The sequence below is a fragment of the Aythya fuligula genome, chromosome 5, assembly GCF_009819795.1.
Source record: "Aythya fuligula isolate bAytFul2 chromosome 5, bAytFul2.pri, whole genome shotgun sequence".
Classification (NCBI taxonomy): Eukaryota; Metazoa; Chordata; class Aves; order Anseriformes; family Anatidae; genus Aythya; species Aythya fuligula.
In genome coordinates, this window is record NC_045563.1 from 59,595,683 (window position 1) to 59,617,235 (window position 21,553).

A 21,553-nucleotide genomic window follows, 5' to 3' on the forward strand; every position below is an offset into this window, starting at 1 on the left:
GGAACAAGGGTAGGGGTAAGGATTTGTGTGTGTGTGTGTGTTTTCTTTATCAACAAGCTGTTTGGGTGTGTAATGTCAGTTTCAGAAAATACAGTGCTAATATCTGATTAAAGTAATAAATGGTTTCTCCACTCATGTAATGTTAGTTGCTAGTGGGGGCACACTGTAACTGCCAAAACAGGAGCAGGGATGGGACACACAGTGCCCAAAATTCAGGAATCTGGTCCGTGATTATAGAATCACAAAGATCCCTCTTGGCCTTGAAATAAAAATTGAATAAACCAGTGGTTATCTAAGTAAATATTTCATGTATCATTCTGTCACAGACAAAGTTTTATCTAAGTATTTCAAAACAATTTTGTTTAAATGGGGTTACTAATTAGGAGAATCCTGTATGTTTCTGTGCACTAAATACATTTTGTGTATTTTCAGCACATTGTTTTCCTACCTTACCTCCTTTCTGATTCTGTCATCTGTCAGTATGAGCTTATTTCAAAATGCACGTTGAATGTCCACCACTCCCACAATGTCAATTGGAGTTACAGGTTCATTGCTTTTCCAGAAAAGCCTCTCCATTCTTGTAATTTTGACAGTTGTGATACATACATATATATATATATATATATATATATTTTGTCCAGTCATGGCTCCTTCATCTTTTCCTCTGGAGTCAGTATTGATGAAGTCTCAGCGCAAACTTTCCAAAACTGTAGCCAAGGGCATCTGTGCAATACATACTTTGGCTGCAGAAAATCTTGTTAGGCCCAAAACTGTCAGATCTGTATGCAGGTTTTAAACGACTTTTGTACAAGGGGCAGGATTCCAAATTAGTCGGTAACTGTAAAATTGAATGCATGGAAGATGAAGGGACTCTCTATTTTAAGCATAGCCTACATAGCAGTACCCTTTCAATACAAGATACTGCATGCTGGCTTTGAGGACCACCTCTTGTGACCTCTGTTGCTTGAGGAAGGTCCTCCCAGTGTAAGTAATCTCTCTGATGCCACTGGTACTATGTACGTGTACCATAGGCGTAGGCAAAAGTAAGGCTGCAGGCCTAAAGTATGGCCATTTTAGTCTGATGTGGACAGAAATTGTATAGAATATGTCAGCTCTAAAATACAGGTCAGTCCATGCTTTTTAACCAGCATACATCCAAGTTATACATTGTGGTTAGGTACAACACAGTTGGTATTTACGATATGCTTTGCAGTTTGCATTCAACTTTTTTTTTTTTTTCAACTTAGCAATTGTAACCTTAGTTATCCAGAGAGGTCTTGATTCTTACAGAAGTTACATTTCTGTAGCCTATCCTCATTTTTGATTCTTTGAAAGTGATTAATGGAGGTGGGCAAATATGACTAGCCAAATTTGAGTAACACAAATACTTTTGGCTTAAATTCCATCAAGATACAACTGTAAGGCAAAAACATAGACACTTTGATGAAATATGAAGGAAAAATTTGGCAGGGCAAAGAATGGGCTAAGAAATGACTAAATTTATTTCTGGCACTGTCAAAAGTGGGCCTTGAACGGCATAAATTATTATATATGGTGCCAAAAAAATCATGACAAACCAGGTAATACTCAATATATATATATATATATATATATTATATATATATATATATATATATTATGGTTTAATATAATACATGGTATAGCTGAAAGGGAAGGAGAAGATGAGGGAAGAGAAGGTTGGGTCTTAGCTAGAAAATCATGGCAGCTGATTATTAGATTTAAATTGGTATATTAAATATTAGATTTAAATTGAAATGTCTGTAAAAAGGAACATGCCAAACTTCAAAATACTTTTTCTAAATTTATAAATGACTATTGTGTACTAGATTGTAAATGCCATGAGTGATTTGCTTTTTTCTCTATCCTCTAAAAAAATGCAGAGTAAGCCACTTGTGAAAGGCAGCAAATACCAAACTTTGCCAGGAAAACTGCCTCGACCCTTACAGAATGGAGAACAGGGAACATATAACACATCAAATTCACCAGACTCGTGTGGCATGAACGACAGTGAGGACAACAGCATCCTGGGCCTGAGTAAGTGTCCCTGCCTCTCTGAGAGGTGACGGGGGGGTTATGTAAGAGGCAAACAAGAAAACTAAAAATGGGGAAATACCATGTTATATAACCTTCTGTGTTACAATAACGTATGATGTTCGGGTGGCTCACTGAGGGAAAGTTCTGTTTTTAACAATATATCAAAAATATTCTAGATGGGCTCACTGGAGAGTGAAGGGTGACTTTAGTTGGAACATTCTTTTTGTTGCACTGGATGACATTTAATTTGCTGACGTCAGTGATAGCATATGTAATGAGCTCGTAACACGGTTGGAGGTTATGGTGACAGCTTTCTTAGCCAACAAATCTGTTACTGAAAATTAGAATTTTTGGAGATCCAAACATATTGATAGTATGAATAAGTGTATTTTTTTCACACTGTCTTCCATTGATCACATGAGTTTGCTGATGTTTTCTTATAAAACAACAAACAAAAATGCACAGCCAAGTACATCGAGAATAGACAAAATCTTTTTAAAGGAACGTACACTAAATTGTGTATTAATCAAACAAAAAAACTTTTCCTTTCCCATCCCACTGTATTTTATTGTGTGACACTTTACAATATAACCAGCAGTAATGTGCACATTTTAGAAAAAAAGTTAAGGATTTTGGATTTTTTTTTTAATTGTTATTGGGTCGTTTTTTTGTACGTGTGTGGTTTGTTTGTATGTTTTTTCTTTATACGACTTCATGGTCTTAAGAGCTGCTAGTGTACTGTAGCTTAAACGTTACAATAGGTTGTTGGTTGTTTAACGGTTGCTTTTCTATTTATTTATTTTTTAAAAAGCTTTTCTGTAATAGCAATGCTGGAGCTTCATTAATGGTCTGTATAGGTGTAGGCAGTCCACAAGCCATGCAATTTATGTTTTAACTGCAGGATTATCCAAAGAGGCGTGATCTTGTAAAGGAAAATGTTTTTTTTCTAGAAACAAGCAGTGAATTTGTAAGAACACTGAATTACTGGAGGTTAGTTTGCATCTTGCATGTGCAGTGAACTCAGTACACCTCCAGTTCTGTATTTCAGAAAAACCTGATGTAACTTTAGACACTGCTTCATTTCTGAAGTGCTGCAGGCTTTATGGAGCTCTGTAGCATATGTTTAAATATGTTTTGAGAGAGAGAGAAATGATCGTTCCAATCTACTTAAGATGACCTGTGCAGGATTCCTGGGGCTTGTGCAAACCAATGCACATTCGCTTTCATGTCAAGCATAACTGCTTCTTTTCTTTTTGTTTCTGCTTTTAATGCTTAGCTTACTTCTTTGCTCTTCCATAACTTTATTTTGCTGGTGTTTTATATCTTCTTTGCTTCTTCATCTGGCTTTCTGCTTCTTGGGATGACTGAAGATCGCATCAGGAGTGTCAGTGCACCAGTGCTAGGTATTGTATCCAAACAAGATGCAACTTTAACATGAATTTTGCTACTTATTTTTTCCTTTCCTTTTTTCCCTCCCTTTCTCTCCTCTATAAAATACTAATACCAAGGGGGCAATCCACATTGAATTTCTTAAGTGCAGTGCTGAAATGAAATAAGAGCTTTCCCTCTATGGCATTCATATGGGATTTATTTTTTATTTTTTTTAATACTTGTTCATGATCTTACTTTAGTGAAAACAGAAAAATTCCCACCGATTTTAATGGAAGAGTTTTGGTATTAACAGTAGAAAGGCAAGAGCAGACCCAAGTGAAGATTCTGAATTAATTAAAATAATGTTTTTAAATAAATTGAAACAACAATACTGTTTTACTCTTTTTTTTTCTTTTTTTTTTTTGGTATGAAATGTACAGCTAATATTTTTTCCCCTTTTGAGCAATACTTTTTTATACAGGAACATTTTATTTTATCTTTACTTATTTATTACATTTTCTCTTTTTTTAAAGTATTAGTCTCCCAGATAACCACTTTGTCAACAATTAGTAAAAAATGTGACTATTACTGTTCTTAACCCAGGAGAAACAGAGAACGTGGATGGTACAGTAGTCTCAGATGACCTTTCACCTCTTTCTTCTGGAACGGATTCAGGTCCACAGTCTCCACTGTCTCCAGAAAATAGAAAGAGTCCAAAAGGGATCAAGAAAATCTGGGGAAAGTAAGATAATTTTTTTTTAGTTTCCTATCAAAGTATTTCAACAGAATTAATTCAGTTCTCAGTAAAAGCTACGGTACCTACAGCAAGAATAAAATAAAGTTCAGGAAAAGGAGGAAAAGCAGCTCTGTTCTGTGATTGTACAGGTGTGTCTCTATGTGCACATGGCTGGAGGGAAATGCATGGTAATATACAAAGCATCACGTTATTGGAAGAAATAACGTATTCTGCTGTGTTGTTATAATGCTAAAGATTTAGAGTACCAACAGTTTCAGTAGCTACGAAAAAATTAAATGATAGTCAGTTGTTCATTACAGGAGCCTTCAGTTTTAAAAAAGAAAAAAAAAAAAAGGCTGAGAAAACAGAAGAAACAAAAAGCAGGGGGACTGAGTTTTACTGCGTTCATTTTATTTGCTTCAGGACAGCAGATGTTTAGAAGCCTGACCTCCAGTGTAGATTATTACTTGTGTTGAAAGGTCATGGCTGTTTTGCAGAGCTTTTTTCTTTACTCAGAGTTTGGTCTAGACAGTGTTTGCTTGGAACTTCTTTGGCTGCTGCTTGAATCATATGTTTGTGGTTTACAGGAAGATTGATACAGCTTCTAGTTGTCATTATAGTTTCCATATGAAACAAATGTTCTCTGTTGGACGCTAATAGTACTGTCTTGGCGCTCTTGTTTTGAAAGAATAAGAAGAACTCAGTCTGGTAACTTCCCTGCAGACGATCTGGGTTTGGCAGAGTTCCGAAGAGGCGGTCTTCGTGCAACAGCTGGGCCTCGGTTATCCAGATCAAAGGAAACCAAAGGCCAGAAAAGGTAATTATTTCTTCTTTTCCTTGCACAGTGTATTAGAAGATGCTGTTAAATACAATGAACAGCAAAACACTTCTCTTGTGCAATACTTTGTCCAATATACTTCGTTACACATGGAATTCCCCAACTGGAAAGAACTTCCCTGGTAGAAAATGTATCCTGATTAGCTTGCCTATCTGCACTCCTTCAGCTGCAGGTAGCAGCACCAAAATTTCACCTTTATTAAAGAACATGGAAACTTATTATCATCTCATGTGGGAATATTTGCAGTGCTGAGGATTCAGCAATTAATTACCCTTTTCTTTATTTTCAAGTGGGAAACTTTAATCCTTATCACCCTACCCTGCTCCAACTGTTCACAAGAGAAAGCTAGGCAGTCAAATTAGGAGGACACTACTACCACAGCATATACTGAGAGAATGGCTGTTGGGCTTTATTATTTCACAGGATAAAGAATACTAGGATCTAGGCTGTAGTATTTCCTCTGGTATGTGATGATCTTTCTGATAAGAACCGTATTCTTTCCTGTAAGAGTTTCAAAGAGTTATTTTACTTTTCAGTGACTACAATGCTCCATTTGCTCAGTGGAGCACTGAGAGAGTTTGTAACTGGCTTGAGGACTTCGGTCTAGGGCAGTACGTCATTTTTGCACGGCAGTGGGTGACTTCAGGCCATACGCTGTTAACTGCAACACCTCAGGACATGGAAAAGGTAATATCTGTAACTGTTTTTCTCAAGCAACCATAAATCTTGATTCAGTGCAACCAGATCCCTTCAGACAATTGGCAATTCTACCTTTTGGAAATGTTTCAGTAGCTGTTTAACGAGATGAAAAGAGCAAACTACTTTTTTAATGGTTATTGTTACAGGAAATGGGAATAAAGCATCCACTGCACAGGAAGAAATTAGTTTTGGCCATTAAATCAATAAATGCAAAACAAGATGAGAAATCTGCACAACTCGATCATATCTGGGTGACACGTAAGTGTTTGAAGAATTGTGGAAGTGTTTGTAAAATATTTTTTTTTCTTATGTAGCTGAGCAGGAATGAAAAAAGAAAAAAGAGTAGTTCTACAAATAGATGACTATGGGGTTTCCTTCTTTATCTGCATACTCCACACAATCTCAACTAGAAGACAGCGCTGGGCGGAATACTTTATAAAGCACATAGCATTTAATAGTCTGATGCCTTTCATGGTGCCCATGTTTCATAAAGTAGTTCAGTATTCTGCAATCTGAAAGGTAGAGTTCCCATTGGAACTTCATTCTATGCAACCATATTTGAACATCAAGAACAATACAAAAAGCCCCATTCTATGAAAAATCTTGCCCTGTTGAAACTCAGTGCTCTTAAAAGATGTCTGATACCTGCCTAAACAAACATATTGCAGGCCCATCCATCTTGAAGGACAATGAATGTACACTATGGGTGGTATGTCTCAGTCTAGCAAAAGCTAAGTTTTACAGTACAGAAGGTTTGTATTTAAAGTATTGCAGGGGTATTATAGGAAAAGCTGGATGAATTGCTTTTAGGCTTCTGCTATGAGGCTGTCCTTTAGAGAGGTGAGTAAGCAGAATGAGCTACCTGAATGCCTCAGAAGAAGCCTGCCCAGATTAGAAGGGCTTCATTCTTACTGACCCATGTTTGGGTACACCACTGTTCTTGTATCTGCAGGCTGGCTTGATGACATTGGTTTACCTCAGTACAAAGACCAGTTTCACGAGTCCAGAGTTGATGGGAGAATGTTGCAGTATTTAACTGTGGTAAGCTAAAATCCTTTTGCCTCGGTTTAACTTAACTCTGAACTTTAGAATGAGCAAACCATTACAGACTTTTTCTTAGAATGTGAGCAGTTAAAGACTTCTGCAAGCCAGAAATACTGCTAGTAATAACTCCTTGGTGTTGTTTAGTGCATGATCACTGTTCCTAAGGTATATAAAATAAGTAATGTAGGCTTTTGCAGCTGAATTCTGCAAGTTTCTCTTCCAATATCATAAAACGCATCAAAAATGAAGGTAAAATGACCTGGTTTACATACAGCTTCTGGAGTGTTTTGTTCTCCTCACCAAGTTAGCAACAATGTTATATAAATTAAAGATAAGCAGCAAATCCAGTGACTTCTACAGCTCTCACCAAATCAGCAGTAAACACATAGCCAGTGTGTTTACTTTTACAGCTTCCTTGCCCAGGTTTGGATAGTGAAATATTTGTTTTGGTGTTCTATGAAAAAACACCTACATTTAGCTGTTATCAAAAATACAACATTGTCATGCTGCTTGAGGAGCCTTTGCTATAGAAGTATGATCCGTACTGTTCCATGCTAGATGTGTGCTGCTGGCTTCAGCAATCCAACCACACCAGGATCTTAGCCAGATCAAAAACAATCAGGTATTTTAAAACTATCCCCGAGCCTTGATTTTACCAAATAAGCTATAAACTTCAGTTTTTAGCCATCTTGTTGGGGAAAGTACCTATCTTAGTGTGTACTCTGTGCCACTTAGAAGGATCTCTCTTTTACAGAATGATCTTCTCTTTCTGAAAGTCACCAGTCAGCTGCATCATCTGAGTATTAAATGTGCCATTCATGTGCTGCATGTCAACAGTTTTAACCCCCACTGTCTACGCAGAAGACCAGCTGAGGAGGTAAAAGAATGTTTAAGTAATTTAATTTAAACAAGCACTTATTACCCCATTATTATACCCCATGAATAATAGCACCTCAGTCCCAACTACTAGACAATTGCCTCTAAAGCAGTAGTTGCATGCATTCCTGCTCTGGAATATACCATGTACTCACTAATAATAAGAACCTACAAAGTCCTTAAGTGCTCGAAGCATTTATTAGTTGAATCTCATGCATCTTCCTTTACAAATCATTTGCTTAGTTTTAAGTTAATTCAACTTTTGAAAGAACAATTTGGAATACTTCTTCTGTTGTCGTCCTAACTTAACTTTAAGACTGTATGGATTCTTGCCTTACCTGATCAACATAGCTTATTCCTAGTCATAGTATCAAAGCCTTGAGAATAATGCTGTTCTCAAAATGATCTTTTTTTTTTTTTTTTTTTTCACCCAGCATCTGTTGTCTCTTTTATTGTAGAACTTGATGTAATAGATGGGTTTCATCTGAACAGAATCAGTATCTAAGAATTGGGGAATACTCTCCTTTGTTGAAAAGGAAGAATGATGTTTTCAATCTAAACTAAAGATATGTTTTGTGAGCATGTGGTGACAGAGCAGGCAATGTTGTCATCATCCATCTTTTCTGGTTACCTTAACAGAATAACGTTTCACCTTCTGAAGTAGTGCAGTGGTCCAATCACAGAGTGATGGAATGGCTCAGATCAGTTGATCTGGCAGAATATGCACCAAACCTTCGAGGAAGTGGAGTGCACGGTGGCCTCATTGTAAGAATTCTTTTTAACATATTACTACATATCTACTAAGAACTGACAGACTGACGCAAAACATCTTGTATCTGGTATCTAGTGTTTGTCAAGCAGGAAGAAACATACATTTGCAAATTGATCAGGACTTCTAAAAAAGCCTCTGCATCTGATCCATACACCTTAATTATACAAAGGAAAAGTAAAATAAAAAAGGAACTAAGACATTTTTTTATAATCAAAGCTGTGCATGCGTTTAACAGTAGTACAATACAAAAACAAAACAAAACGAAAACTATTCTGTGAGAAAATTACGTGTTTAAGAATCCTTGAGTGTTTCTTGGGGAGGTTTTAATAGAATTCTGAGCCAACACCGTGACACAGGAAGTAATTGTTCTGAACTCACATTAGTGTTGCCTGCAATCAGGAATGGGACTTTTTCTTGATTCAAAACATGAACTAGTTGTAGCTTAGCAAAGACGAGTTCTGAAAACTGTTATTCTAGTACCATAGAATTTTTGCAAAAATTAAATAGAAAAAAATTGTGCTAAGATTAAGTTCATATTTTCAGAGTAATACCATAGTAAAAGTATAGCAGAAAATATCCAAAACGATTCTGTTCAATCCAAGCAACTGTAAAGATTGGTAATAAATATAATCAGGTGTTTGTCTGATCATACTCTGTATTTTACTGCCTATTTTCATGTATTTCCTATTCAAACCTAGCAAATCTCCTATCACTACAGAGCTATAAAATGTCTAGTGTAGATAGCTAGAATGAAGAAATCCCTCTGATAAGCACTGTAATGGTTTACTATTGATTTCATATGGTTAAATATTTGCTATCTTTTTAATAGATTCTCGAACCTCGCTTCAATGGTGACACACTGGCAATGCTGCTGAATATTCCACCTCAAAAGACCCTACTGCGACGCCACCTAACAACCAATTTTAATATATTAATTGGACCAGAGGCACAGCAAGAAAAAAGAGATATAACAGAGTCAACAGCATACACACCTCTGACCACCACTGCCAAAGTTCGGGTACGTACATACTGCTATATATTTTTCTTATAAAGAAAATAAGGGGCATATATGGGTGGGGAGAGGTCAGTTCTAGAAGTGGTGTTACATTCTCCTTAGCTCTAGATATCAAGGCATTTCATTTTTTGCTAACTGTTTAAATCAATTTTTGAAATCAGCATGCAATCCTGTCTTTTCTTAGAAAGAACTTTATCTAACTGTATTTAAAATGAACTGGTAACTCCCAATTTGGAAACAAATTTATTTAGTTTAGAGTCTTACATACTTGAAGGACTAAGGTACATTAGTAAATAAAAAGGAAAGGATTTTAAATAAGGTTGTTCTTTAAATATTCTTCTAGTTTAAAACTTGTTTTCTTTTTCTTTTAGCCAAAGAAACTTGGATTTTCACATTTTGGAAACTTAAGAAAAAAGAAATTTGATGAATCAACAGACTACATTTGTCCTATGGATACAAATCCAGGTGCTACAAACGGTACTCAGAAGAACTATGGTGGATACAAAGGACTTAGTCCATTCACTGATAGGGAGCTGGATCAGGTGGGACAAACAGACTGACGCCATTCTCATCTCACCCTCTCCTTGCATTCCAAAGCTTGCAAATAATGAAATGTTAGCATATAACAGTATTTGCTACATCCGCATGAACTCATTGAGAAAGTATTGACTATGGACACTTGAAAGAGTTTATACTAAGAATGTTAAGGTTTGTTGTTGTTTTTTTAATCAACATAATGATAAACTCATCCATCTTAAAGCCCTTTTTCAGGAATGTAACACCTTTACACTATGAAGGTCAACATATCTTGACAGTTAAAGTGGAGGCTGCAGTAAACACAAGACTTTTGTACTTCTAGCTTTCATAATCTGAGTACGGAACACAACTTTTTTCTTTATCTTTATATGGGTGGTTTTTAATGTAATAAATTTGGACTAATTTGTACAGAACTATCAAGTTATATATTAAAGTACAACTGGGTTGTATATTTTTAACAGCTTAATCAAAGCATCCAACTGAATTCTTTCATTATGTACAGTGGGAAGTAGTTATGCTTAAACAGGTATCCATGAAAACAGTGCCTCAATAATGAACAAGATTATTAATAAACCAATACTTAAGTAATTCACTTTTCTTATTTAGTAGTGAACTGCTAAATGAAACCATGTCTAGACATCATACAAATGATGAAGACTAAAACAAATTGAACTCTATTCAACTTTGCTTTTGTGTAAAAGGATGTAAGCCCTGAAAAATGGAGCTAACAGAGGCTTGTGTGAACTTTGTCAACACAAGATCCAGACAGAGGTAACTGGGGTAACTGTCCTATCTCCAGTGACCTTCAGTGAAACATTTTAATCCTAATGAGAGAATGGTCACAAAACTGATAAGACTAACTATGAAAGTCATTCTGTCATTTGCATGGTTTACTGCATCTAACATCTCATTTGTGTTCATTATCTAACCATTGTCTTTTTTCTGTGTGCACGTTAGTGAAAATAAAGTGCTCTTCTTTACTGGGGACAATAGCAAAACCCTGACAGAATTGAATATACAAACCGTAATTTAGTATGGATGTCCAGTTATGTGGTTAAGAGTTGAAAGAGAATGTGTTAATCTTGAGCCAACAGCTTACAACACGTGGCTGTTCAAGCATTACAGAAATACTGGATTTTTCATTAGGGAAGTGGTCTTCTACTTAAGCCTGACTTCTGAGTATGTGGTCACACAGTGAAACCTTAATGCCCTAGAACGGATAACCTTTTTGTGTAAGAATAGGTAGGGCTGTATTATGGACAGTTATTGCTTTTGCCTATGGAGGTATATTGCCAGAATTATTTTGTGTGTTTTGCCTTCTGGAAAATATTGCTCTTCACTGCAAATACCAGTTAAACTTCTTCATTTCTTTGTGAATTACAGCTAAAGTTTCACAGAATCAGTCTTTCTTCATCAGGATTCAATCCTTCTGTCACTAATGCATTTTCGTGTACTTCTTAGCATGGAGATGTTTTTGTTAATGTGTAACTTTCCAAAGTGCAGAGATCAGAACTTTTAAAAATACGGCAGCTTCATTTGTCAAGGCAGAGAGACCTTCCAAAGATGCAGGTAGAGTGAATAAAATTGCACATACTGTCTGATTTGAACCAGTTGCTGAATACTTTTACAGATGGAACATTCAGAAGGAACGGTAAAGCAAATAGGGGCTTTTTCTCAAGGCATAAGCAATCTTACGGTATGTACCAATTTTACTTGTTTTAAAGTCACTAATGTATTCTGCTAGAATTCAGTGCAAGTTGGTCATTGCTGGTGGCGGTTAAGAGTAAGTGGGTTGCTATTCTTGTGATGCAACTCTTTATAGCCTCGCTGCACATATGCAGTCCAAAAAAAACACAAAAAACCAACAAAACACTTTTAAATCATACTAGAAATTAAGTTTCATTTAAGCCCCAATTTTAAGTTCTTATGAATTATGCTATCTCTTTGAGCCAATAACAGATATTCATCTCAAAATCTTGTGAAGAGGTAAGATTTGAAGAGTTAGAAGAGCTAAAAATCTTTGGGGGGGGGGGGGGGTGGCACAAAATCACTGTATATATTCCTGACTCTATAGCAGCTGATTTTTTAAAATCAAGAAGTGACTGAAGGATATAAAGAATAATGTCACACAAAATTTTTGTGAATATTTCCTCAATCAAGTAACAGTGTCACTATTTAAAGCAGCATTCGAGATTCCTTTTAATTTTATGTGGCTCTAACCCCCTCTGTTGGGCATCTGATCTTATTACAGCTGGATTGCTTTAACTATAGGCCTTTAACTGAATATATTTTACTCGTTCACATCTTGCTGCATTTTTTTTTTTTTTTCAGACAATGTTAAGCCAAGATGAAATGCTAAATGACAGCAGATTTTTAACACCTACCTTTGAAGACTGGAGATAATGTTTCAGTGTGACCAAGAACACCAATACCTCATACCTGTCCAGAGGGGTGGCCAGGAGACACTTGATGCTGTGGTACTGCAAAGTTTTGCCTCTTTCCCACCAGTGAGACTCACCACACAGCATTTTTTTTTTTTTTGCTAACGTAGCAACACTTCACAGGTTACTTCCCTCTGCACTGTTTCTGTATTATGTAATGTCAAATAGGTATTGAGAGAAGTTGTACAGAACTGTTTATTTTCTGGAGTCCGGAAAGACAGTATGTTTTACCCTTGTATTTTGTCATCTTTTTACATGTGTGTTTCTGTACTGCTCTAGGAAAGAGCTTTTATATTTTTTTTATTTTTATAATTAACTTGTAATGCAAGAATCGTTAATATTCTATTTTACCACATGGACTGACCATAGCCACATAGCAATTCAGACAGATGCTGGCAAGTGCAGCTCTGATGGCTCACTAAGTACTACTACAGTCTTGCCAGAGATACTTTCATCCCTTTCATTAGTACAGGTCCTGCCCTCTTTCTCTGAGTGCAGTGTAGAAGGGGAAAATAAAAGATTACTATGCACCAAGCCCTTGCTTTTATCAGGAGGATGACAATCTAGATGGCCTGCTCACACATCTTAAACTAACTCAAAGATACTGAACAGCTGCAGCAGGAAAAGTTATGTAACATTGAGACTACTAAGAGAACTAGTAGATTCAAAAGCTGGCTCTTTGTTTAAATTGATTTTTCTTTATTTTTTGATTTTTACATAAGCACTAAGTTGTTCATGATCAAGGGGCAATCACAACACTAATTAATATAAAATGTAAGTTTAAAATGTCAGGATAGCGTTTGCTGTACTCTGTAAGCACAACAGAATTTCCACCGTGATTCCCTGTTTTGTTTTAAGTGATGTGTCCTTAAGTAGAACTATTGAAGGTGCTTTTTCTGTACATTTACATTTGTCTAAAATGGTTGATACTGAGGCACATGTGCAAACATCAGGATGCTCATAAGCCTTCTGAGCAGTTTAAACAGTTCAGAGAGAGCCTTCTAAGACCAGTAATGACAGGCTAATTACCATTGTATTTTCTTTCTAGTGTTACAGCTAATAAAACATACATGTATACCTGCAAACGGCCCTCAGGCCTGGTGCCTGTAGCAGAAACTGTAACATTTGCATGAGAACTGGTGATGTTTCTATAAACAATATTGCTATTACACTTCCAGTTGTCTTTTCATCCCAGCTACAGATAGATTTTCATAGAGTATTTTATTTATCAATAGGAGGTCAGTACTATTGTCCTGTCATGTGTAAAATGCCACTAGGGAGCATCAGATAAGTACCATAATAAAACAAGCTTTTTTTTCTTTGTAACCTAACAAAATAAACCTGCTGCTATTCTGCTGAGCTAGGTTGGACTGCAGCACTGTAACAGGGAAATGCACCCTCTGACTACTTACCTGAGGGACAGTTCAAGGGTCAAAGTGTCTCTTTTACAGCAACAATTACTTGCGGCATCTGTTGGCATGTGCCTGTATTAACAAGGTACTAGCAGGATATCTTAGTAAATAGAGAAATGCCAGAAAAGAAAACTACCAAATTATAAAGAAAAGTCTCTGTATATGGATGGTTTATGTTACTCTCCTTTCTGGCTTCAGGATGTTGGTTTATGTATCAATATAGCCTGAGGGCAGGCCTAGCCATAAACCTTCCCAAATTAAAGGGAAATCTCAGGTACTATCCAGAGTATGTAGCATGGGCTCTTTGAAAGCCATCAATTGCACTTTTTAAAGGTAGCCTACTCTAGCCCTCGCTCCATGAGCCTCTCCTAACAGACCCTACACTGTATCGCCATATTATAAAAGCTAAATGAATAATTTAATTGTCCAAAATGTTAAAATTAAGGCTACTGGATTTTTTGTTTGTTTGTTTGTTTCAATCACTGAACAATACACTGCTAATTGAAAATCAGTAGGAGTGAGAAAGCAGCCCACTAAAAATACTTACTAAAGGCTACCAAGCATACCAGTCAAGCACATCTCTAATCTGGCAGTTCACACTAAAGACCAGATCATATACTACAGGGACACGAAATATTCTGTCAGTTTAATTAAACAAACTTAAGTATTGCAGTATTACAACTAGGATAAGCTGCTCTGACAGGAGCAGCCTTAATGTCACTGAGATATTCCAAGCAGATTCTTTTGAGGATGTATTTATAACTCGTTGTGGTATTGTGCTATCCTGGCTGTGAATATTCAACCTACACAATCTTTTTTTGTATATAGTAAGAAATCCTAGTTATAGCAAAGGCATAAATGCATAAATTTTTGACTGTTATAAATAAATTGTGTATATTCCTCTTTTTTCCTGGTTGTGGAATGATTCCTATAGAGATATTTGTGGTTGACCAGGGACAGATTTAGTAAACATATTCATTAGCATCTGAAGAAACAAGTCTTTTGTCTCGAGGATTTTTCAGACCTTACGGCAATTGTAGCATAAACTAATTCCTGAAAATGAACCTGCAGTACTTCAGACCCTGAAGACTAAAAATTAAATGCTGCATGGTAGAAACACTCAGACAAGGCATGGCTGAGTTTAAGATTGACTCAGTGTAGTGTACACTAGGAAGGAAGATGCCATGTTTTCTCTTAAGCAAAGAACATTTCTGAAACTGCCAAAAGAGCAAGCACTACATTTACAGGGAATAACACTAAAATCATCACTGGATGCGTGTCTGTATAGGCAGCCTAGAGCTTCATTCATAGTTTAGAGTGATTGTTTAGCTAAGGCCATTAGAAGTCAGCATGAAGTTATATAATCCCAAATAAATGTCAGATTAACAAGAATTTCTGCTATAGTAATAAACAATTGAGGTGTTATCCAAATTCTGTTTAAACGCTTTTTCAGTGGCGCACTGCCATTTTGCTTAAACCCTGGTAAATGGCTACAAACCAGCAGTTTGAAAAAAGACTGTTCTCTGTTCTCCCCTTCACTGGGCTGAACTAAATGAATTACCTGCCAAGCATTCATGTTATCCTAGTCTAGTCTCATAGCCTGCTCCCAAATTCCGTATCCATGTTAACAGACAGGTCATTTCATCTCTGTCCTACCTCTCCAATTACACTTTTTTTCCCTAAGAACTAGTGATGTAACATTTCAAACTAACTTGCAAGCTTACACTAAATCACTTTCCACATCACTTCTCGGCCTTGTAATATTAAAACAGTCAAAGACAATTATGAAGTTAAAAACCACAGAAATTAAATTATACAGCTAAAAAATACACGCAGAAATACTGCCTAGTTACATACCAGTTGTTCCTGTAGGAAAATATGCAGTACTTACTCAAGGAAAGGTATTGGATGGCATCACTGTTAATACGAAAACGTATTGCTCTTGGGATAGCTGAGTTTGTCCAGGTTGGGCTGACATGCAAACTGAATCATGGGTGGTGGCCCGCACATGAGAATGAGCGTCTCACTGCCAGGGGAAGGGAGGTGGGTTTTAATCATGTCTGCAGTGATGAAGCCAGAACTGTACTTCCAGTCTGAAACAAATAAATTAAACCATTAATTCAACTCTCTGTATTGTCTGAAGGCTAAAAAAGCTAACTGCACATGTTGTACTTACAAAGCAGCTGAAGATTCAGCAAAGTTATGCCACGATCACTGCGAGCAAAGATAGGGTCAAATCTCTGAGCTCAAAACCTAGTGGTCCCTTTTGAAGGGGATAGCAAGAATCTGGTTGAAAAGGGTTTGTGCAGACCTTCACACATGAAGGTCTGTGAATAAAAGACAGGTTTAAAAGAGTGGGAATAGGTGGGAATAAACAGAATACAATTTTCCAGTGGGGAGAGGTCACCCAGAGCTGTCATACTGGGACAGGTACTGAGACCTGTGCCACTCAGCACATTCAGAAAAAAAACAGGAAAAGAAATTCAGTGGTGAGGTGGCAGCAGAAGCTTAATGATGACAGAAGTTCTGCAGTGTAGTTTTAAGAGATTTAAAAAAGAAAAAGTGAAATACTAAATGATTTCAAGGACTAATATTTAATGATTCTACCACTTTAAGTGAGCCAAATGGGAAAAAATCTATTTCCACATATGAAAGTATGTGCTTTAAGCTGATATACCAGGAGAAGAATGCTGGGGTTACAAAAACAGCAGCAGTTTTCACAAGAGTGAAACTGTGACAGTTAAACAATGAGGAGTAAAGATGTCTCCAGTGTGTACCAGTGGCCTACCTTGTGGAGGCCTGTCCAGGGTATACCATACTTTGAACTGATCAGGGTGCTTCTTGGCAATGTCCTCCAGCTCAGCTCTTAGCAATATATCTTTTTCTGTCTGCAAAGTAAGATTGCTGTTTAACTCCAAACCATCTCAAGATGCCCTCTGATGTGAGCTTGTCTAGCATGCAGCAAGACAAATGCAATGATAACTCATTCCAACAAAGTGTGTTTTTTTCCCTTACATTATACGCTGTTATCAGTACTACCATCTGTAAATTCAGACAAAAAGCAACAAACTACGAGACTTAGTAGTCACCTGAACACAATTTTAAAGATAGCAATTTGAACAACTTTTGAAGCCAGGCTAAAATCACAGCTGGATTTGTCTGACCCTAGCAAATACAGCATGGTGAATCGCTAGAAACAGATAAAAACAGAACAAAATCCTGTTTCACTGAAACCAATGAAGAGTAAGCTGAGCAGAGGGACAAGGATCTGTTCACACTGTTTACTCCAATACAGGAATTACGGAGTATAGGTGGAACTATGCAGTGCCATCTTCAAAACAAGTAAAAGAGCATCAGAACCACAGCAGTACCATGCAGTATTTATATACTTACATCTAATTTTCTGATTTGCTTTCTCCATAAATCACTTCACCCCAAGACAGCATAATAAGAACTTATATAATAAACACTTCCTGCTCCCACCTATACTGATCATTTTAGATATGCCACCTCAGATCATATCATTTGTCACATATGGTTGGCTGAAATTACAGATCAAAGAGAAACTTGAAGAATATGAAGTACATGTATGCAGAGCAGTATTTTCTCAATGTCACATCAACTTCAAAAACTCAGAGGCCAACAGAAAAGTTATACCATTAATAAAGGACAGATGGGACAGAATGCTCACCTGATTAGCAAAGAGAAGGTAGCATTTTGTAGAGTCCTTAGGATCGTTTGTGATATGACGGATAAGCTGCAACATAGGAGTTATCCCTGTTCAAAACAAAGCAGTTAAAAAACAGGTCTGTCTTTCAACCCATGTAAGGCTGCAGTTTCAATATTATTGCTATCTTCCCTCAGTCTTCAGTGGGAGCTTAGTTTGCACAGGGCTACAAACCTCTGAATTTTTAATCCATGCCAAATGCAGAGGTCGGGGCTTTTTGTTGTTACAAAGTTTATTTCAAGTTTAAAAATGAGAACAAAACCACAGTACATGGATTTGGGGCTTTCCTCTTCAGCATTCTCTATCACATCCAGTAATTTAATCCTCAGGACGTTCTCCTAAATTAGTTTTTGTTATTGACACTGGAGCTCAGTGTAGCAGTTCTACCTAGCTGGGCAGCTGAACTCCACCACAACCACTCTCTTGCTCCCCCTCCTCAAAGGGGAGGGGGAAAAAATAAGATGGAAAGTGTTCAGGGGTTGAGATAAGGACAGGGAGATCACTCACCAATTACCATCACAGATAAAAGACTCAGCATAGGGAGATTAATGCAGTTTATTGCCTATAACTGGCAGACTGTAACAGTGAGAAACTAAAGACAAACTAAAAACCAACTAAAAATGTGTTCCTTAAACCCAGTGGACCTAAATGTCAAACCCATGCAGCAGTGTTAGAGCAGCTCAGACTGTGACAATGGGAGCACTTTGCTCTCCAAGTACAGAGTGTTTTACACTCCTCACAAGCATCCATGAAGATCTCTTCATTCTCTAGAGTGATACTCTAGAGAACGAAAGTAGTTTTACCTGTTCCTCCAGCTATCATCCCAACATGCTTGGCAAACTTCTTCTGTGCTTCAGACTTCTTATCAGGCTTGATAAGAAAGGTACCTAGAAGAAGTATTCAACATCTATAGGTACATTACCTCCTAAACAAAAATGGATACAAATTCCATGGGGATGTATTCCTACAGCCTACCAATTAATTAGGACAGATCTGTAAATGCTAAACGTGCTTAGCATAACACTGAGCATGAATAGAAACCTCTTTGTCTACCTAAACTCCTAGCTTTGAGCCAGTGATTTACTCCTTCCCTGCTATCCAGCATCATTTGTAATAGGTTCCCACATCGCTGGCTACTCAGCAAGTATGAAGGTTAGTGGCAGATAAAGGTAACCCCGGCCCATATAGAGAAGCAGATTTCTTAGGCAATCATCATCCTCATTCGCACCACAGATCATTTGCAGACACTTCCATGTGTCCACATAAAGCCCTTAAAAATATCATATGTGAAAGGCACTTGACATATTCCAATGATCTTCCACAAAATCTGTAAGTAGCAACAAGCCTTCCTAGCTACTTTGCTCTTGAAAGCAAAGTACAGCAGCAGCACAGAAAGGAACATTTGCAAAACATTCTTCACCCATTTCCTCTGGGATATAACAGATTCATCAGTGTTCAATTCATCATAAAAGGTGATGATCCAGAGAAGTGCTGAGCACTGATCCCCCTGAAGCAGGAATTTGAAGTGCACAGTCCCTCTCAGGCAAGATCAATGCAAAATCCTTTGGTCTTATACTTGCATCTTGAAAGAGGATTACTTCTCTGGACATACAGCTTCCTCCCAGTCAGCTCAGACCTGGCTTAGTAATGAAACGGAGCTGGCTGACAGTCAGCAGGTTGTTCAGTAACAACACTGAGATTCTCAGAATCTTGTGGCATTTTAGGCCACAACCTCCCTTGCATCTGGAACATCTCTTGTATGTATGTCTGAGGTGTTTGCAGTGCAGTCTTCCTAGCGATATAATGCAATAGGAGATTATCCAGATTTAATTACGTGGTCCCAGGAGCAAGACAACAAACAGCTATTACTCTGTTAAACACTAAGGACCTTTTCCCATCACAATCAGCTCTGATGGGCTCATGGTCAAGATCAGGAGCGGCGGATTTTCTCACTTTTCAAAACTGCTCCTCTACAACAAAGTTACCAAGATTTACAAAATACCTCTGAGAATAACTAATAGAAGTTCCTCCCTTTTGTTCTCCCCACCTTCGTGTAACAGTACCTGAGCCTTTGTAGACAAGGAGTCCATTTGGCCCTCTGAAGTCAATAACATCGCCAATCTTCATGTTGTCTAGGTACTGGGACATCTTCCCGCCTTCTGGGAACTTGGGATTCACATTTTTGTAGTAGACCTATAAAAACAATCATGTCTATGACATCAACCATTAGCTTTCATGCAGGCAATAAAGACTGAAGACTACTACATCGCAGGTCTGAAATTTAGCATCTGAAAGAGAGATCGAGACAATTCTTTGCTCTCAGTTATCTGTTGTGCCCCACAAAAGGAAGCAGCCAAATAGGTGAAATGCTCTCTCATGCCACATGTCCTAATGCTCACTGCAAACAGCCAGGCGAGTAAGAACATGTGGCAAGCAGATTACGCATTGATGCCCTCATTTCACTATCCCTCCAACAAGAACCTTACGTTACCCCATTTTTGTAATCACTCCTTCTGAAAATAGCATTGCTCCATCTTTTCTTGTTGTAACTTTCCCAGAGATTTCAGCCACGTGCCAGGTTTTTCACCTTTCAAAGCACGTGATAAGCTTTAAGTAGTTAACAGCAGTTCACTATACATGTAACATGAAGAACAGAGAGCACAAATAAAGTCATGATTTTTGCCTAAGGACAAATTCTGTCTTAGAAAAGGATTAGAAAATCCAGAAATCCTGGGATCAAATCATCCTGCATTCCCTAGCTTAAAGGATTTCCTTTGTTTCTATATCCCCATTTTCTTAATAAGCCCATTAGTACAACTTCTGTTGCTTACAGACTTATAATTGCAATCTCTCTAGGGTCACCAAAGACAGTCCTGATTGACTTGTTTCTTCTTACAGCTATTAGCAGTGAGTGCTAGTAACAGCATAAGGCGGCTCCAGGCGGAGTGATTGCTCTTTGTTCACTGCCACACAAGAAATACTAGGGAAGTTCGTCCAGTACTGCCAGAGGAGTGATTCTCCACCTCCCTCCTCCATCTCCCCTGCCTCCACAATTTCTGTCTGACATACAGCAGATATACAAGATGCAACTCATTATTCAAGGATAATGGGAAATGGGTTTGCTATGCAATTACCCTATTTGAAAAAAGACCAATCAAAACAAGCTCTACATTTCACCGAAATGAAGTGCTTTCCTTCCTTGCAGTTAGCAATTTATCTATATTCAAGAAAAACAAAATTTACCTTTATAATTAAATCAACATAACCTTTTGTCTCATCACTGGAAACTGGGGTGTAGGCTCGGATCACCAGATTACCATTGATTTTTGCAGAAAGGTAAACATGTTGGCCTAGGAGAAAGAATGACAATCCAATTATTTATTTTTTCATCTCTTGGTTTCAAATTTTTCTCAGGCCTGGTGGACAAGACAAAACAGAAAAGCAGGTATTGTAAGCCACTAAGCACAAGCAATGATGGAGAAAATCTGTACAATGTAAATGTTGTATAAAACATTTAGTCTCTTATTTAAATGCTGAATCTAGCCAGAAAAATAATAATATTTAAATAGCTGCACAATCCATTATTATTTTCATGGCACGTTATTGCTGTCAGGGTGTACATCATGCATATGTATGCTCACGCAGCACAAAGAGTGCATACAGTTGTACATGCACAGCAAACTACGACTGGACTATGTGTGGTAAATCTTTCTTAGCTTCATCCCAAGGAGATACGAGTTAAAACACAAAGGCCACTACAGATAACAAAAAGAAAGTTGTCTAGGATGGAAAGTTTGGCTTTCCCCAGCTGATGTTATTTCGTGTTATCTTGTGTTTTTATGTATTAGCACAAGATCTGTGTTGTTGAAAAAACGAATCTCCTTCATAGTTGTAACTCCCACAGCTTATCTCCAGTTTACACAGCTAGTCAGAAGACAGCACCTACTTTGTAGGATTTTCCTTTTCATATATAGGTTTGGTATTTAGCTCATAACAATTTTGCAGCTTTACAGGTGTCAGCAGAGAGCCC

General features: G+C 37.4%; 2 protein-coding genes across 9 annotated transcripts in view; one reads left to right on the forward strand and one right to left on the reverse strand.

Annotated features, from left to right (window-relative positions):
• Positions 1 to 15,050, forward strand: part of PPFIBP2 (PPFIA binding protein 2) — a 107,533-nt gene extending 92,483 nt beyond the window's left edge. For 3 of the 7 annotated variants that reach the window (XM_032187564.1, XM_032187565.1, XM_032187567.1), the window contains 13 exons: positions 1,902 to 2,055; positions 3,426 to 3,458; positions 4,030 to 4,168; positions 4,851 to 4,979; positions 5,537 to 5,687; positions 5,846 to 5,957; positions 6,652 to 6,740; positions 7,498 to 7,620; positions 8,259 to 8,384; positions 9,221 to 9,409; positions 9,778 to 9,948; positions 11,574 to 11,639; positions 12,275 to 15,049. In XM_032187564.1, the coding sequence (XP_032043455.1) occupies positions 1,902 to 2,055; positions 3,426 to 3,458; positions 4,030 to 4,168; positions 4,851 to 4,979; positions 5,537 to 5,687; positions 5,846 to 5,957; positions 6,652 to 6,740; positions 7,498 to 7,620; positions 8,259 to 8,384; positions 9,221 to 9,409; positions 9,778 to 9,948; positions 11,574 to 11,639; positions 12,275 to 12,346 (1,554 nt within the window). In that variant the 3' untranslated portion in view covers positions 12,347 to 15,049. Of the gene's footprint in view, positions 1 to 1,901; positions 2,056 to 3,425; positions 3,459 to 4,029; positions 4,169 to 4,850; positions 4,980 to 5,536; positions 5,688 to 5,845; positions 5,958 to 6,651; positions 6,741 to 7,497; positions 7,621 to 8,258; positions 8,385 to 9,220; positions 9,410 to 9,777; positions 9,949 to 11,573; positions 11,640 to 12,274 lie in introns of all 7 variants that reach the window. The other 4 variants (XM_032187568.1, XM_032187569.1, XM_032187570.1 and 1 more) reach the window with 2 other exon arrangements.
• Positions 1 to 21,553, reverse strand: part of LOC116489330 (NADH-cytochrome b5 reductase 2) — a 30,712-nt gene that overhangs the window by 6,634 nt on the left and 2,525 nt on the right. The window contains exons 4-10 of one of the 2 annotated variants that reach the window (XM_032187571.1): positions 20,767 to 20,873; positions 19,587 to 19,716; positions 18,327 to 18,410; positions 17,488 to 17,573; positions 16,585 to 16,684; positions 15,688 to 15,889; positions 4,097 to 4,159 (exon numbers count right to left, since the gene is read on the reverse strand). In XM_032187571.1, coding sequence (XP_032043462.1) covers positions 15,717 to 15,889; positions 16,585 to 16,684; positions 17,488 to 17,573; positions 18,327 to 18,410; positions 19,587 to 19,716; positions 20,767 to 20,873 — 680 coding nt within the window. In that variant the 3' untranslated portion in view covers positions 4,097 to 4,159; positions 15,688 to 15,716. Of the gene's footprint in view, positions 1 to 4,096; positions 4,160 to 15,687; positions 15,890 to 16,584; positions 16,685 to 17,487; positions 17,574 to 18,326; positions 18,411 to 19,586; positions 19,717 to 20,766; positions 20,874 to 21,553 lie in introns of those variants that run through there. The other variant, XM_032187572.1, reaches the window with a different exon arrangement.